Raw genomic sequence first — 14,838 nt, forward strand, 5'->3', positions numbered from 1 at the left:
AACGAACCTCCTATTACTGCTGAATCATGCCGGGTGTCATTGCCATGCTGCTCCTTATCTTTGTTTGGTTTCGCAGCTTGATCTGGCAGAGAAGAAAAGAGAAGCCAGCTAATTAATTAACTTTCAGTAATGAGTGAACGAGCTGTGCAGCCAATGGATGTTCCTCAACAGGCTGTATGTGGCAGAAGATAACGTATTTTGGTAACTGCGTAAACAATGATAAACAAAACTTCCATTAGGCTGTCAGGCATCAGCTCATTGTGGTCTCGATTCGTTCCTGATTTATCCCTGAAATGTAATAATGATGCTTTAAGCCGGAGGCAAAACTGAACATCCACAGTTGATCCCACACACCTTTAAATGGCTTCCAGTATGAAAGCTGAACAGCTGTGGCATAGTAAACAAACAAATGTATTTGTTCGACCTGAGTTTTATCCAGCTAGCTGAGTGGAGACTGTGTTTTACAATAGCTTACCTGAGAGTGGGTGTAAGGTTGTTGAGTCAGCCAGCGCCCCACAGTTTGACTCCACCAGGTGACCCCGTACGCTGACCAATGAGCTGCCACGGTTTAGTAGCGCTGCCTTCAGTGGAGCCACGTGATTGAACTGAACTGATGACAGGCAGCCAAAGAAGCCCTTAGATCCTGCCTGCATCACTTCCTCATCAAAATTCTCTCCTCCTGTAATTCAGAATTAACATTGAACTGTTATAGCAGTATAGTCTCTCACTGGAAAGAAAGTCATCTCACAAGAGAACAAGTTTATTTTAACCTAAAACAAACAAAACAGATATCTATTATGATGTACAAGTTAGTCATTGTGGAATATATGTATGCAGAGCATTTTTAATAGATCTTCATTTGTATGCTGTTGATTAGAGGAGTGAGTGAGTAGGAGAGAGAGAGAATTGGCTTTCTGCTTAGGTTATTGTATACAACTTTTATTTGCTCTCTGACAGAACCCTTTTAGGCCCCGTCAATTAATCTTTATTCAGCCTTTATTAGATTCAGCCTCCTTTGCCTCCTGAATTAAAGATAAAGGTTTCTATGGCAACAGCAGTGAGGGATATACAAATAATTATGCTTCAGCAGTGATGGTCAAATCTTTCAATCTGCAAGTCCGGGCTTACAAAAGCTATTCTGAGAACGGGTTTGAAAATGTGGAGAAATAGGTGTGAACAGTATCACATAAAGTCATGAAACAGCACACGTGTGAGCGTGGTCCTCCTCATTCCTTTATTCAAAATAGCTCCATGCATGGCAGTATCATTTCATAGGCGGGCTTACCAATGACTTTGCCCAAAGTCAAGGATCTGATTAAGATCAACTCTGCATCAGATGACAGGGTGTACTTTCTGTGGATGTCCTGGTCGATCTGGGGGAAAGTGGAAAGTAATCAAAAAATAAAAACAAGGATTACAGGAAATACTGATTCATCTAAATAGCTGCAGTTTTCTGTAGTCCAGCTAAATTGATTGGGAACTACAGCACTTTCATAACGATAACAATATTGCCCAGATGCTGTGATGGAATTACAATGCACAGGATCTACACCTCTTGTACATGTCTCCATTGCTCACCTGTAGGTAGACATCTTTCCCCTGACGGTGGATTCTGATACGGTGGAGGCATCCGTTTGCCAGGCTGCTGGGGCTGGGGCTGAACACATCTGGCTTCCTGTCCACATGGAGACGATACCAGATCTGGAGACTCCCTGCAGAACACAACACAAACTGGGTGAAAACTATGCATTGAAAGATCTAAAACTTACCTTAATGTGTGGGACTATTGGACTTGTTTAAATTATGCATCGAAGTCAATGTGAAGACTATGCAAATATCTCTAGTTATCATTCGGGCTAAAGTATGCACCAAAATGAAAACTTATTTTGAAATATCCATCAATTGCCCTTATAGTGCTTTGGAAATGTTATTGGCTTGTTTCTTTGAATACGTCAATTTTCCATGAGCTGTGCCTATGAGATTGTCCCAAGAGTTGTTTAATCATTAAAAAGCCAGAGGCTTGAGAATAACCTTTAAATAGCTAAACTTATCTCATGAGGCTCACCTCACCTTAACCTATTCAATGCCCCACGCACATCAATCAATCTAAATGAGTTTGGAAAGCCGAGAACCAAAGAGCATTTAGTTTGGAATGCGAACAAAAAGATCATTATGACTGAATGAAAGAGAGGAGATAGGTTAAAGAAGGATTTTAAGCCTTGAGACAATTGAGACATTGATTGTGTATGTGTGCCATTCAGATTTAAGTGCCTTTGAAAGACGTATGGTAGTAGGTGCCAGTCGCACCGGTTTGAGTGTGTCAAGAACTGTAATGCTGCTGGGTTTTTCACGCTCAACAGTTTCCCGTGTGTATCAAGAATGGTCCACCACCCAAAAGACATCCAGCCAACTTGACAGAACTGTAGGAAGCATTGGAGTCAACAAGGGCCAGCATCCCTGTGGAATGCTTTCAAGACCTTGTAGAGTCCATGAACTGACAAATTGAGTCAGTTCTGAGGGCAAAAGGGGGTGCAACTCAATATTAGGAAGGTGTTCCTAATGTTTTGTACACTCAGTGTGCTTCTCTATTGATGCCCCCACAGTTACCTCTTTACAGATGTAGGATCTTAATTTGAGCCAGTTTGCTACAGCAGGAAAATAATCCTGAGGCAACAGGAAATGTGAATTATTATGTGGATTATCATTCATTGATATTTTTTGTAATGGTTGATACATTTTACGTTAGGGCAAATTTTAAAAGTGGAAATTACAAATTTCAGAAACCTTACACAATACACTACACAACATGTTTGCATTTCCTGCTGTGCAGGAATATTCTCCTCAACAAAAGAGTGATTAAATTAAGATCCTACATCTGTAGATGTATAAATAGTTATCCTCAAACAGCCTCAATGGTCCTCCCACACTAGATCAGAGAGGCAGAGAGCATTACATTATCAAGTGAAGATGGGTCAATATTACAATTCCAGCTCAGTTGGCGAATGGTTTTATGTTTTGTTTGAGAAACCCCTGACAGTGCCCGGGTGCCGGAGATTACTGTGGATGAAGTGTCCTCCTGATCCTCCAATATTTACAAAGGCGTGACTCTTCCACACGCCCCGATGAACACAAAAGAGCATAAAGGAGCAACAACTTAAAGAACAATGAGTGTAACTCAACACGATGTTGATGGGCTTTCTGTTCTACTTGGAAGGCTGTCAGATTAGAGGTCTAAGGTGCGTGATCTGGAGCACTCAAAGCTTCGTTATGGATGAGGCTGAATAGGCTTAGACGCATTGCTGAACCTGGATCTGTCAAGGTTAAATTCTTTTTTTATTCCTGTCCGTTATGTAATGGATGGAAATATTTTAAACATGACACATTACTTGTTCCATACTTGTGAAGGGACTATAATTCCATCTTTCTATAAAAATGGATTGCATTATTTGTGTTGAAAGTTGCACAAGGCAACTTGGTTCTTTCAGCCCTTTGCTGTGAGGTACAATGGGAGAAAACACTCCTCCATATAATGAGATTAAATTCTGAATTTAGAGTTGCACTCTGCTAGCTAATTGAGCCATTATAACCCCCTTTGCTAAAGCCTTGGTGGAGTGCCAACTTTTACACTCCATTCCAGCCATTATTATAAGCCGTCCTCCCCTCAGCAGCCTCCACTACTACAGACAAATGAGTAGTAGAGGTGTCCCTACCATTGAGTGCCAGGATTACAGCTATGTACTGCTGGCTGAAGGTGCTGACAGTGAGCAGCATGGCAGGGCTCTGTGTGGTCATGAAGCTGAAAGCCATGTTCTCTCTGGCCCTGCTGCTCTCTCTGTAGACGCTGGAGGCCTGGGAGCTCCTGTTCTGCATCACAGAGAAAGGCTCCTGGAAGGTGTAGGTCACCGACGACTCTCTGTCAAATGACACAGACACCTCTGCATGGACACAGAGTGAGACGATGGATCATTAGGGGAGTCATGCTGTCATACACTGAATTCATTAGATATATTGTTGATCACATTCTATAAGTTGTAGCTGCACTTAGCTGAACCTAATCACCAGTCAGAATTTAAAAAATCACAAACACTCTTGACAAATACACGTTCTGTCAATGTCATTGGACGAAATAGAACAAAATGTACCTCCTATAATAAACAGACCACCCTTTGTTAAGGAAGTGTGTGCTCCATGATAATGGAGGCCTAGATTAGTGTGAATGTGAGAGCCGGATCCTCTCAGACAGACCAGAGACAGCAGAGCAGCAAGGATCTGTCATCTCATCCTCTCCTTCTTTGATCTCTTTTTCAGATGTACTCCAATCTGCCCTCTGAATGCCACTGATCTCAACACCTCCACTTTAAGAGCAAAGTGAACACCTCTCCAAATATTCTGTTATTTTCTCTTCCCCCGTTCTTTTCAAAATTATTCATGGACAAAGACAGATATTGCATAACTATAGCGCTGTCTAAGCACATTCTCAGCGAGTTTTATGTTTTCATAACTAAGTTTCATAACAAGTCATGACTTAGCGGAAAGAGAATGAATAGCGGTCCACCCACAAAAGAGCCTACAGTGGAAATAAAGAAGAATCTACAAAGACAGAACAGGGTTATGATAAGTCAATATTGCTTTTTTTCTTAAGCATGATTGAAGGCAAGGATTGCTTTAACTGGAAAGTGGCTCAGGAACAAGTATATCCAGTGCTTCAGAAGAAAACAAACTATCTCAAAATATGCAAGAATCCCACACATGTGGCGGTCACTACATCATGCTTTTTGCTTAAAAACTGCTATTTCTAGCCTCGTTTATACCTGGGGCTAACATGGCTGTGTTTACACAGGCAGCCGGATTCAGGTCTTTTTTCCACTAATTAGTATTTTCAAAAAAAAATTCAGAGCTGATCTGATTGGTGAAAATACCAATTAGTGAAAAAAATATCAGAATTGGGCTGCCTGTGTAAACGCATCCCATGTGTCCTTTGTCCTGATCTTATTCACTTTCAGATTGTGCCCACATTGTAGCTGTTGCATCAACACATGGTAGTAAAATGTGTCTCTTATCTGTCCACTGTCTCTGCATTGTGATCAGATATCCTGGTCCCTCCCTCTATGCTAATTCTTTGAGAGATATTCTTTCAAAATAATATTTATTTATTTTAAGACACATATTGATGCCATAAGTCAATGGCATCAATATGTGTCAATGTTTTATAGGACGGGATGATGATTGAAATGGTTTCACTGTGGAGATCCGTCTACACTTGTAAGATATCCAGACACAATGCGTCTGACTACCTCGGTAGGTGTTGAGGAAGATCTGATCACAATCAGATTTCAATGCGTCTTTTATTAATCATCTACACTTGTCAAAAAAGATGGGCACAATCAGAATGTGGACAAGATCAGAACAAAGGATACATGATAGAACCAGGTATAAACAGGGCTTCTGTTGTAAAGTATGAGGGCTCAAAACCTAGCAAGGTTATAAAAAGTACTTTTCCACAGGGGAGTGGAGAGCTGTACATAGGGGTGTAATGGTTCACCAAACCCACGGTTCGGTACCTATTGCGGTTTTGGGGTCACGGTTCAGTTCGGTTTCGGTACAGCGGGAAAATGAAATGCCATTCACAATGTTCAGCATTCACAATGTTCATGGCATTGTCTGTTGTGACAGGATTGTTATGTTGGGCTTCTCAAGTTTCCACTCTGATGCTGCGTTTGTAACCATGTGGTAGGTGGAAATGTACCAGTTGTGAAGTTGTAAATACCAGTTGGATGGATTCATGTGATTTGAACTCGTTGAGAAACGCAGATTGGCTAATGGCCAACATGCTGCATCAACCATAAACTAAAAGTACAGTCGTGGTCAAAAGTTTTGAGAATGACACATATTAATTTTCACAAAGTCTGCTGCCTCAGTTTTGATGATGGCAATTTGCATATACTCCAGAATGTCATGAAGAGTGATCAGATGAATTGCAATTAATTGCAAAGTCCCTCTTTGCCATGAAAATGAACTTAATCCCCAAAAAACATTTCCACTGCATTTCAGCCCTGCTACAAAAAGACCAGCTGCCATCATGTCAGTGATTCTCTCGTTAACACAGGTGAGAGTGTTGATGAGGACAAGGCTGGAGACCAATCTGTCATGCTGATTGAGTTAGAATAACAGACTGGAAGCTTTAAAAGGAGAGTGGTGCTTGAAATCATTGTTCTTCCTCTGTTAACCATGGTTACTTGCAAGGAAACACGTGCCGTCATCATTGCTTTGCACAAAAAGGGCTGCACAGGCAAGGATATTGCTGCTAGTAAGATTGCACCTAAATCAACCATTTATCGGATCATCAAGAACTTCAAGGAGAGAGGTTCAATTGTTGTGAAGAAGGCGTCAGGGTGCCCAAGAAAGTCCAGCAAGCGCCAGGACCGTCTCCTAAAGTTGATTCAGCTGCGGGATCGGGGCATCACCAGTGCAGAGCTTGCTCAGGAATGGCAGCAGGCAGGTGTGAGTGCATCTGCACGCACAGTGAGGCAAAGACTTTTGGGGGGTGGACTGGTGTCAAGAAGGGCAGCAAAGAAGCCACCGGGATTGGACTGCTGAGGACTGGGGTAAAGTCATTTTCTCTGATGAATCCCCTTTCCGATTGTTTGGGGCATCCTGAAAACACCTTGTCCGGAGAAGACAAGGTAAGTGCTACCATCAGTCCTGTGTCATGCCAACAATAAAGCATCCTGAGACCATTCATGTGTGGGGTTGCTTCTCAGCCAAGGGAGTGGGCTCACTCACAATTTTGCCTAAGAACACAGCCATTAATAAAGAATGGTACCAACACATCCTCCGAGAGCAACTTCTCCCAACCATCCAAGAACAGTTTAGTGACGAACAATGCCTTTTCCAGCATGATGGAGCACCTTGCCATAAGGCAAAAGTGATAATTAAGTGGCTCGGGGAACAAAACATCTAAATTTTGGGTCCATGGCCAGGAAACTCCCCAGACCTTAATCCCATTGAGAACTTGTGGTCGATCCTCAAGAGGCGGGTGGACAAACAAAAACCCACAAATTCTGACAAACTCCAAGCATTGATTATGCAAGAATGGGCTGCCATCAGTCAGGATGTGGCCCATAAGTTAATTGACAGCATGCCAGGGCGGATTGCAGAGGTCTTGAAAAAGAAGGGTCAACACTGCAAATATTGACTCTTTGCATCAACTTCATGTAATTGTCAATAAAAGCCTTTGACACTTATGGAATGTTTGTAATTATACTTCAGTATACCATAGTAACATCTGACAAAAATATTTAAAAATACTGAAGCAACAAACTTTGTGAAGACCAATACTTGTCATACTCAAAACTTTTGACCACGACTGTACAGCTATCATGCTTGTAAACAAATTATAGAGTAAAAAAAAACACAATAATAGATTGCTTTTTGATAAATTATGTTTTGCTGTTGCATTTAACTGCCGAAAATGCTGTTATAGAGTCTGTTTCCTTAGTAGGTGACATCAGAAGTCACCATGTGGGAGAAGTGGGTGCTCAGGATGATAGACGAGTTTCCCACTAGTAATTACCAGTTGGAGGGCCGTTCAAGAGGATTTTTCACAGTCGTATGTGGTAAATTCCCACTTCCCACTTAGTTAGGAACGTACCATGACACTGCCACCTTGAGTGCCAGATGCGCAGTTGTGACTCTCATAAAGGGGGCATGTCTGTAGCACGGTACATCTCTCACTCTGGGGTAATGTGATGGGCTGTCACTGTTAAGTAAGCGTAACACAGGGTGAATTGGCCAATTCATTGAAAACGTTGGCTTTGGCTTGTTTATATAGCTGGGTTAGCTGACAACGTCACTAACACAATGCGTACGGTTCAATAGGGCAGAAGTCTGTGAGTTGTTGTGACTGGATGGCCAGATGGCTAGCAACAATAACAGGACTACAATGTGGGGAATCGTAAGTGGCTTGTTTCATCTAGTTTCATCTTGTTCTTGATACCATGTCTTGTTTGAGGTGTTTTGACTGATTTCATGTCAATGCTAATATGGCAAAATATGCTAGCTAGCTAACCAACAACTGTAACGATGTATTTAAGGGTCAACAAGTGCTCATTGTGCACATTTATTTCTGTTTTCAATAAAAATTGAAGACTAAATATTGTTTACATGTTGTCAACAATCTAAGCCAACCCCGTCTGTTTTGCCCCATAGTTGCGCACGCCTTGGTTTTGTTGCTAAACAACAAACCCATCTATAGAGTAGGTATTAAATGTTTGCTGAAATGGGTGTTAGAGGGAAGTTCGTAACGTCGCTCGAGCACTTTCATGAGGTGCTGAAACCCCCCATTCTCAACCACCATGAATGGGCGCATATCCGCGTCTATAAACCAAAGACTACAAAATATAAGCATAGCCTACCTATCACTCTTGTAATTTCTTTGGCCCGGTCAGAATCAGCTGCAAGGAATGCTTGAATGCAGAGGGGAGACGATGTTGTGTTGTTTTCTCTTTGCGTTTCCGTCTTGCTCCAGTATACCGGGGTGATGTGTCAACATATTTGAGGTGTTGGCAGCTGCATAGGCTATTCTCATTGAGCGTGGCGACATACTGTTACGTTTTATCCACAACTCTTTGTCCATCACCGTTGTAATCTACTGGGAAGTCAAAATGTTCCCAAATTGTAGATTTAAACGATGATGGATGATCGGCCACTGAATGGTTCGGCATGAATACGTGTACTGTTACACCCCTTGCTGTACAGTACCAGTTGCATATAGATGTCATCACTCTATTGTATAATACATGCAGTGTGATGAGGACCTGGGGCAAGTTCGAAGTACTAACTGTATTAGATAAATTATTAATAATTTCAAAGTGTAAGCCTATTCTTATGTCTTAATCATTGTGTTTTAAGTGTTTTTCCATTTAATAATTCATCATAGACAATCTCATGAGTGAACCCATTTACATCAAATTTTTGGGGCATATCCTCACAGACCTTCCTTGCAGGAGGGTCCCCCGTAAGCAGACTGGGAGCAGTCACAGACGTAGCCGCTGTTCTTCTCGATGCACCTCCCTCTGTTGTGGCAGAGACGGCTGGAGCCGCTGCAGTGGCCGGGGCAGCCGGCACTTACGCCCGGGGTCATCTTAGCCCGCTCCTCCAGGTTAAAGGTCATGCCGTTTATATTCAGTGTTCTGATGCAGCCCATGAAGCTCCTCTGCCTGGCTGCTGTTCCCCCTGGAGGAGGGACCACAGGTTATAATGACTTAATATGGCTTTTACAGAATTATAACACATTTATAACTAGTATATCATGCATAATATTCCACTGAGTACTAGCTGCTGTTCCTCCTAGATGTGAGACTGCAGGTTATAACTAGTTAATAATGCCTATTACAGATTTATAACTACTCTATATACATAATGCAGTCCCTGAAGCCCCACTGCCTGGCTGCTGTTTCCCCTAGAGGAGGAGATGACAAGTTATATATGTTATAACATATTTCTAACTAGTCTTCATACATATGAAAGCACCTCACTGATTTACTGTAACCCTTGATTGAATTCCAGTAAGCATCTAAGACCTCTCTGGAACTATTCATGTGTGAGAGGCCTCATTAAGACTAACTATATGCAAATATGGAAGAATATCTTTAACAATGAAGAGTTGGGCTGACCTTTCAAGCCATTATGAGCAGAAGAAACAGTATAGCCCCTGAATGACAAATCAAGATTTATGGCCAAATAAAGGTTTAATCTCAGGGAAAGCTCATTGGGAATTTCTTATAGGGAACCCATTCATGTGTGTAATGCCTTGGCATAACCAGAAAGTTACAGTGAAATAATGATAATGAATATGAAAAAGAATATCTAATAGCATTATAATTCATACAGTGACCTACTGTCAAATTTGAGGACACTGTAAATCCTGAGATAGCAACTGTACCGAGACAATACAGTATATCTCTGGTGGAACTTGAGGGGGAAAGGCCACTGTTAAAGGCTGCCTAAAGAAATAAAATATTTCCTAAGGGGGGTTATATTATCTAATGAGGCCAAGGCCAGCCCTACCAACACACAGTTGGTTGTTGAGACTGAGACTGAGACTAAGAGCAGACCAGCCCTATCCACAAACTGCTGGCTGTTGAGACTGAGACTAAGGCTATGAGGACAAGCCAGTCCTACCCACAAACAGCTGGCTGTTGAGCCGGAGGCGGAGGTGTCCGTCAGATTGGGCTTCCAGGAAGCGCAAGGGCAGCTGGTCCACCTGCAGAGAGGCCTCCTTCACATTGCGCTCCGCCCTCACATAGTGCCATTGCCTGTCATTCAGTGGCACATGGGACTTGACAGCCAGGACCACCCCCCCGTTTCCCACGTCAAAGGAGAACGTCACCATGGACGGAGCTGAGGGAGCAGAACAGGAGGAGAATAGCTGACAGTCAGGTCACAGAGAACTCATCTTTCACATTTTGTACTTCCATTGTCAATGGTTTCTCACATTTTCCCTTCAATAGAAGTATGTCCTCACAATGAGTTCTGAGAATTTCCTTTCCCACCCCCTGCCACCCCTCCAACCCTCTTTTATGCTCTTTCTCTCTCTAGGCACATGGGTCATTTTCTGCATCTATTCAAAGCTAAGTTGACAGCTTAAAGATATAGCACTGCAATGGTACTTTATAATACATCTTATCATTTGGATGACATTATGAAGTCTATATCTAGATGGACAGCTTGGACAGCTTTTTGAAGCACATGTCAAGGCTCATCCTATATAACTACTGCTGTACACACCTTTTCTATTAATATACTCTCCATAATGTCTATACACACCATGAAATACATATAAAGTATATTTATATTCCAGACTCTGACATTGCTTGTCCTGATATTTCTTAATTCCTTTCTTAATTTTGTGGGAATTTGTGTGTATTGTTTTGTATTCTTAGGTATTACTGCACTGTTGGAGCTAGAAACATAAGCATTTCACTGCACCTGCGATAACATCTGCAAAATATGTGTACGCAACCAATAAAATTTGATTAGATTTGTGATTTTATGTAATGTCGTGCTCTCATGAAACGAAGTGCAGATTATTTCTGAGCGTGTGTGTGTTTGTGTGTGCGTGTGTGGCCCACAAACTCACAGCTGAGCTCGAGTCTGATGAAGTGCTTGAGGCCCAGGTTCTCCAAAAAGACTCCTGATGGGACGCTGGTTTTGAAGTAGAAGGAGATGTCAGTGCTGAGTTCTGCCTGGAGGGTCGGGAAGTGCAGGTAGGATGACTCCTGGTAGAAGGACGCTGCATTCCACACAGACTCTAGAAAACAGGAAATACACATTTCTTCTTGGAGGAAAGTCTTGACTCACATAAGAAAGATACAGAGATGAGGATGAATATCTTGGGACTGAGTGGAGCATTTGAACATACTCAATATTTCATCAGCATTTGGCCTGGAAAAACAAGGATGTTTAAAGGGACCATCTGTAAGATAAAAATGTCACAAAATAGAAGAGTTCACCTACTGTCACCATAACAACACAGTGGGCCGATTCTGTAGAGCGCCTCGGAGCCTTTTCTGCTGGTGTCTCCAATCACGATCTCACTCACTGGTAAGTGCTCTTTGTAGGAGAGGACTCCTGTGTCATTAGCCCTGCAATACAGAGAGGAGAGTATGCTCTCTGTGGAAGGAATCAAACAATGATAGAACACACGCCTCCCCTGTCATGACCCACTTAATCTCAATATTTGACACAAGGTAATATACTGAATACTGTAGACATGTGGAAATATAAGATGGGACAAGAATTAAAAGATATGCACACAGATTTGTAGCTAAATCATATTGATGGCGCAGCGGTCTAAGGCACTGCATCTCAGTGCTTGAGGCGTCACTACAGACCCCCTGGTTCGATTCCAGGCTGTATCACAACCAGCCCTGATTGGGAGTCCCATAGGGCAGCACACAATTGGCCCAGCGTCGTCTGGGTTTGGCCGGTGTAGGCCGTCATTGTAAATAAGAATTTGTTCTCAACTGACTTGCCTAGTTAAATAAAGGTTAAATAAAAAAATTAAATGGACAGGGCAGTAGATACACAGAGAGCCATTTGCATTGTTACCATGAGTCTGTGTCAGCATCACAGTTACAGAAGTAGTTCATGTCCATGCAGTTTTCCTCCAGGCTGCAGGAGCACTGCTGAACCCCCGGCAGGAAGCCTCCCCAGTAGGTCCGTCTCTCTCCACCCTGGTCCACCCACCAGGACAGGGGGCTGCCATCTGCACCAACCACAGTATTACAATTAGATCCACATATAGAGTAGCATTATCTGTGCAGTGACTGTGATTAGAGCCCTGGGCATCTGTTGGCATCCCATGGCATTGTGTCAATGAGCCCTCAGTGACGCCAGTCAGACACCCAGGGCTCATTTCCTGGAGCATCTGTAAGTGGCCCCGCTACAGCCATCCGTCAGACAATATGACTCTGCATTAGAGACACTACAGGCCTGCAGGGAGCAGCCTCTTAGCTCTCAGACTGTACTCTTAAGACAGGAGAGTGGTGGGAGAGTGGGGACCGTATAATGGAAACATTACATTGAGAGTAATTTGATAAGTGTGGGCATGGGGGGCTTGTGACAGTGATACTGGTCAAGTCACACTGACTGACATTGACAGTGTATGTTTTGGGTAACGGATTACAGTGTACCAAAGCATGTTATCCAATATTATTCTGCCTTTGTTCATCATGTCAAATTGCCATTGTTACTCAATTGAAACAAAGCTGAATAGACCACCGAATACAGAAATGGTTTAGGAATAAGAAATTATATGGAAATAGGATGAGTATATACTATACTTTATGGGTTTGGATTGGTGGTAATTCTACACCAGAGGATTTCCCCATATTCATGCATTGATGCTAAAATTATGCTTGATATAGCCTGACCTTGACTTTAATATTTGCATCAAGATTCTTTCACAAAATTTCAACCATCGTGATGAATCGCAATAAATCAGTTGTTTGCTTTCCATTAGCGTCCGATATAGTTTGAGACAGGATATACAGTAATTATGGTTTAGGTAGGTCTGGGATAAGAGCCAGGTTAATAATTCAACAAAATGCAGTAGTGGTGTCTGTGTCTTGTTTTCCAGTTAAATCAAAGTAATCATGAGGAAATTGGTTTCCAAACGTGCTCAAACACAGTGGAAGATCTGATTAAATCTATATTTCCGTATAGGGAGATGAGTTACCGTCTCAAGGAGTTAGGAAGAATGTATTTATCAAGACCCTTCCAGAGAATAAATCACTTGGAATTTTCAATGACAGGAGAGACAAAGTGATGCTTTCATCTAGATAAATGGTGAGGGTAAACGGTAAGTTCCAGTTACTCAAATATAATGTTATGTAAGATCTTACTGTCATTATAGTGAAAAGGTGAGCTAAATAAAGTTTCCCTTTTTCATGCAAATGAAATATGTACATGTGGAGTAGATGTTATCATGTTAAGATAATCCGCTTTTTACAAATCCATTCTTGTTTGCTTTAGTTTAACCTCTTTCAGCTTTGCACATTATGCAGCTTATATTTAGCATATGGATCTAGTTCTGTCTCTGGCAAATTAAGTGTTGGCCTGGCCATAATGATAACCTTTCTGTAAAGCTTCTTATGATGTAGAATGAAAAAAGCCATCTTTCATATACAGTGGGGGAAAAAAGTATTTAGTCAGCCACCAATTGTGCAAGTTCTCCCACTTAAAAAGATGAGAGAGGCCTGTAATTTGTATCATAGGTACACGTCAACTATGACAGACAAAATGAGGAAAAAAAATCAAGAAAATCACATTGTAGGATTTTTTATGAATTTATTTGCAAATTATGGTGGAAAATAAGTATTTGGTCAATAACAAAAGTTTCTCAATACTTTGTTATATACCCTTTGTTGGCAATGACACAGGTCAAACGTTTTCTGTAAGTCTTCAAAAGGTTTTCACACATTGTTGCTGGTATTTTGGCCCATTCCTCCATGCAGATCTCCTCTAGAGCAGTGATGTTTTGGGGCTGTCGCTGGGCAACACGGACTTTCAACTCCCCTCCAAAGATTTTCTATGGGGTTGAGATCTGGAGACTGGCTAGGCCACTCCAGGACCTTGAAATGCTTCTTACGAAGCCACTCCTTCGTTGCCCGGGGCGGTGTGTTTGGGATCATTGTCATGTTGAAAGACCCAGCCACGTTTCATCTTCAATGCCCTTGCTGATGGAAGGAGGTTTTCACTCAAAATCTCACGATACATGGCCCCATTCATTCTTTCCTTTACACGGATCAGTCGTCCTGGTCCCTTTGCAGAAAAACAGCCCCAAAGCATGATGTTTCCACCCCCATGCTTCACAGTAGGTATGGTGTTCTTTGGATGCAACTCAGCATTCTTTGTCCTCCAAACACGACGAGTTGAGTTTTTACCAAAAAGTTATATTTTAGTTTCATCTGACCATATGACATTCTCCCAATCCTCTTCTGGATCATCCAAATGCACTCTAGCAAACTTCAGACGGGCCTGGACATGTACTGGCTTAAGCAGGGGACACGTCTGTCACTGCAGGATTTGAGTCCCTGGCGGCGTAGTGTGTTACTGATGGTAGGCTTTGTTACTTTGGTCCCAGCTCTCTGCAGGTCATTCACTAGGTCCCCCCGTGTGGTTCTGGGATTTTTGCTCACCGTTCTTGTGATCATTTTGACCCCACGGGGTGAGATCTTGCGTGGAGCCCCAGATCGAGGGAGATTATCAGTGGTCTTGTATGTCTTCCATTTCCTAATAATTGCTCCCACAGTTGATTTCTTCAAACCAAGCTGC

General features: G+C 42.2%; 1 protein-coding gene across 2 annotated transcripts in view; it reads right to left on the reverse strand.

The window, feature by feature from the left end:
• Positions 1-14,838, reverse strand: part of LOC121536721 (contactin-associated protein-like 5) — a 114,839-nt gene that overhangs the window by 2,063 nt on the left and 97,938 nt on the right. The window contains exons 14-23 of one of the 2 annotated variants that reach the window (XM_041844177.2): positions 12,112-12,268; positions 11,518-11,645; positions 11,141-11,311; positions 10,183-10,401; positions 8,995-9,234; positions 3,711-3,935; positions 1,579-1,712; positions 1,286-1,373; positions 476-679; positions 8-82 (exon numbers count right to left, since the gene is read on the reverse strand). In XM_041844177.2, the coding sequence (XP_041700111.2) occupies positions 8-82; positions 476-679; positions 1,286-1,373; positions 1,579-1,712; positions 3,711-3,935; positions 8,995-9,234; positions 10,183-10,401; positions 11,141-11,311; positions 11,518-11,645; positions 12,112-12,268 (1,641 nt within the window). The remainder of the gene's footprint in view (positions 1-7; positions 83-475; positions 680-1,285; positions 1,374-1,578; positions 1,713-3,710; positions 3,936-8,994; positions 9,235-10,182; positions 10,402-11,140; positions 11,312-11,517; positions 11,646-12,111; positions 12,269-14,838) is intronic. The other variant, XM_041844178.2, reaches the window with a different exon arrangement.

The sequence above is a fragment of the Coregonus clupeaformis genome, chromosome 23, assembly GCF_020615455.1.
Source record: "Coregonus clupeaformis isolate EN_2021a chromosome 23, ASM2061545v1, whole genome shotgun sequence".
Lineage (NCBI taxonomy): Eukaryota > Metazoa > Chordata > Actinopteri > Salmoniformes > Salmonidae > Coregonus > Coregonus clupeaformis.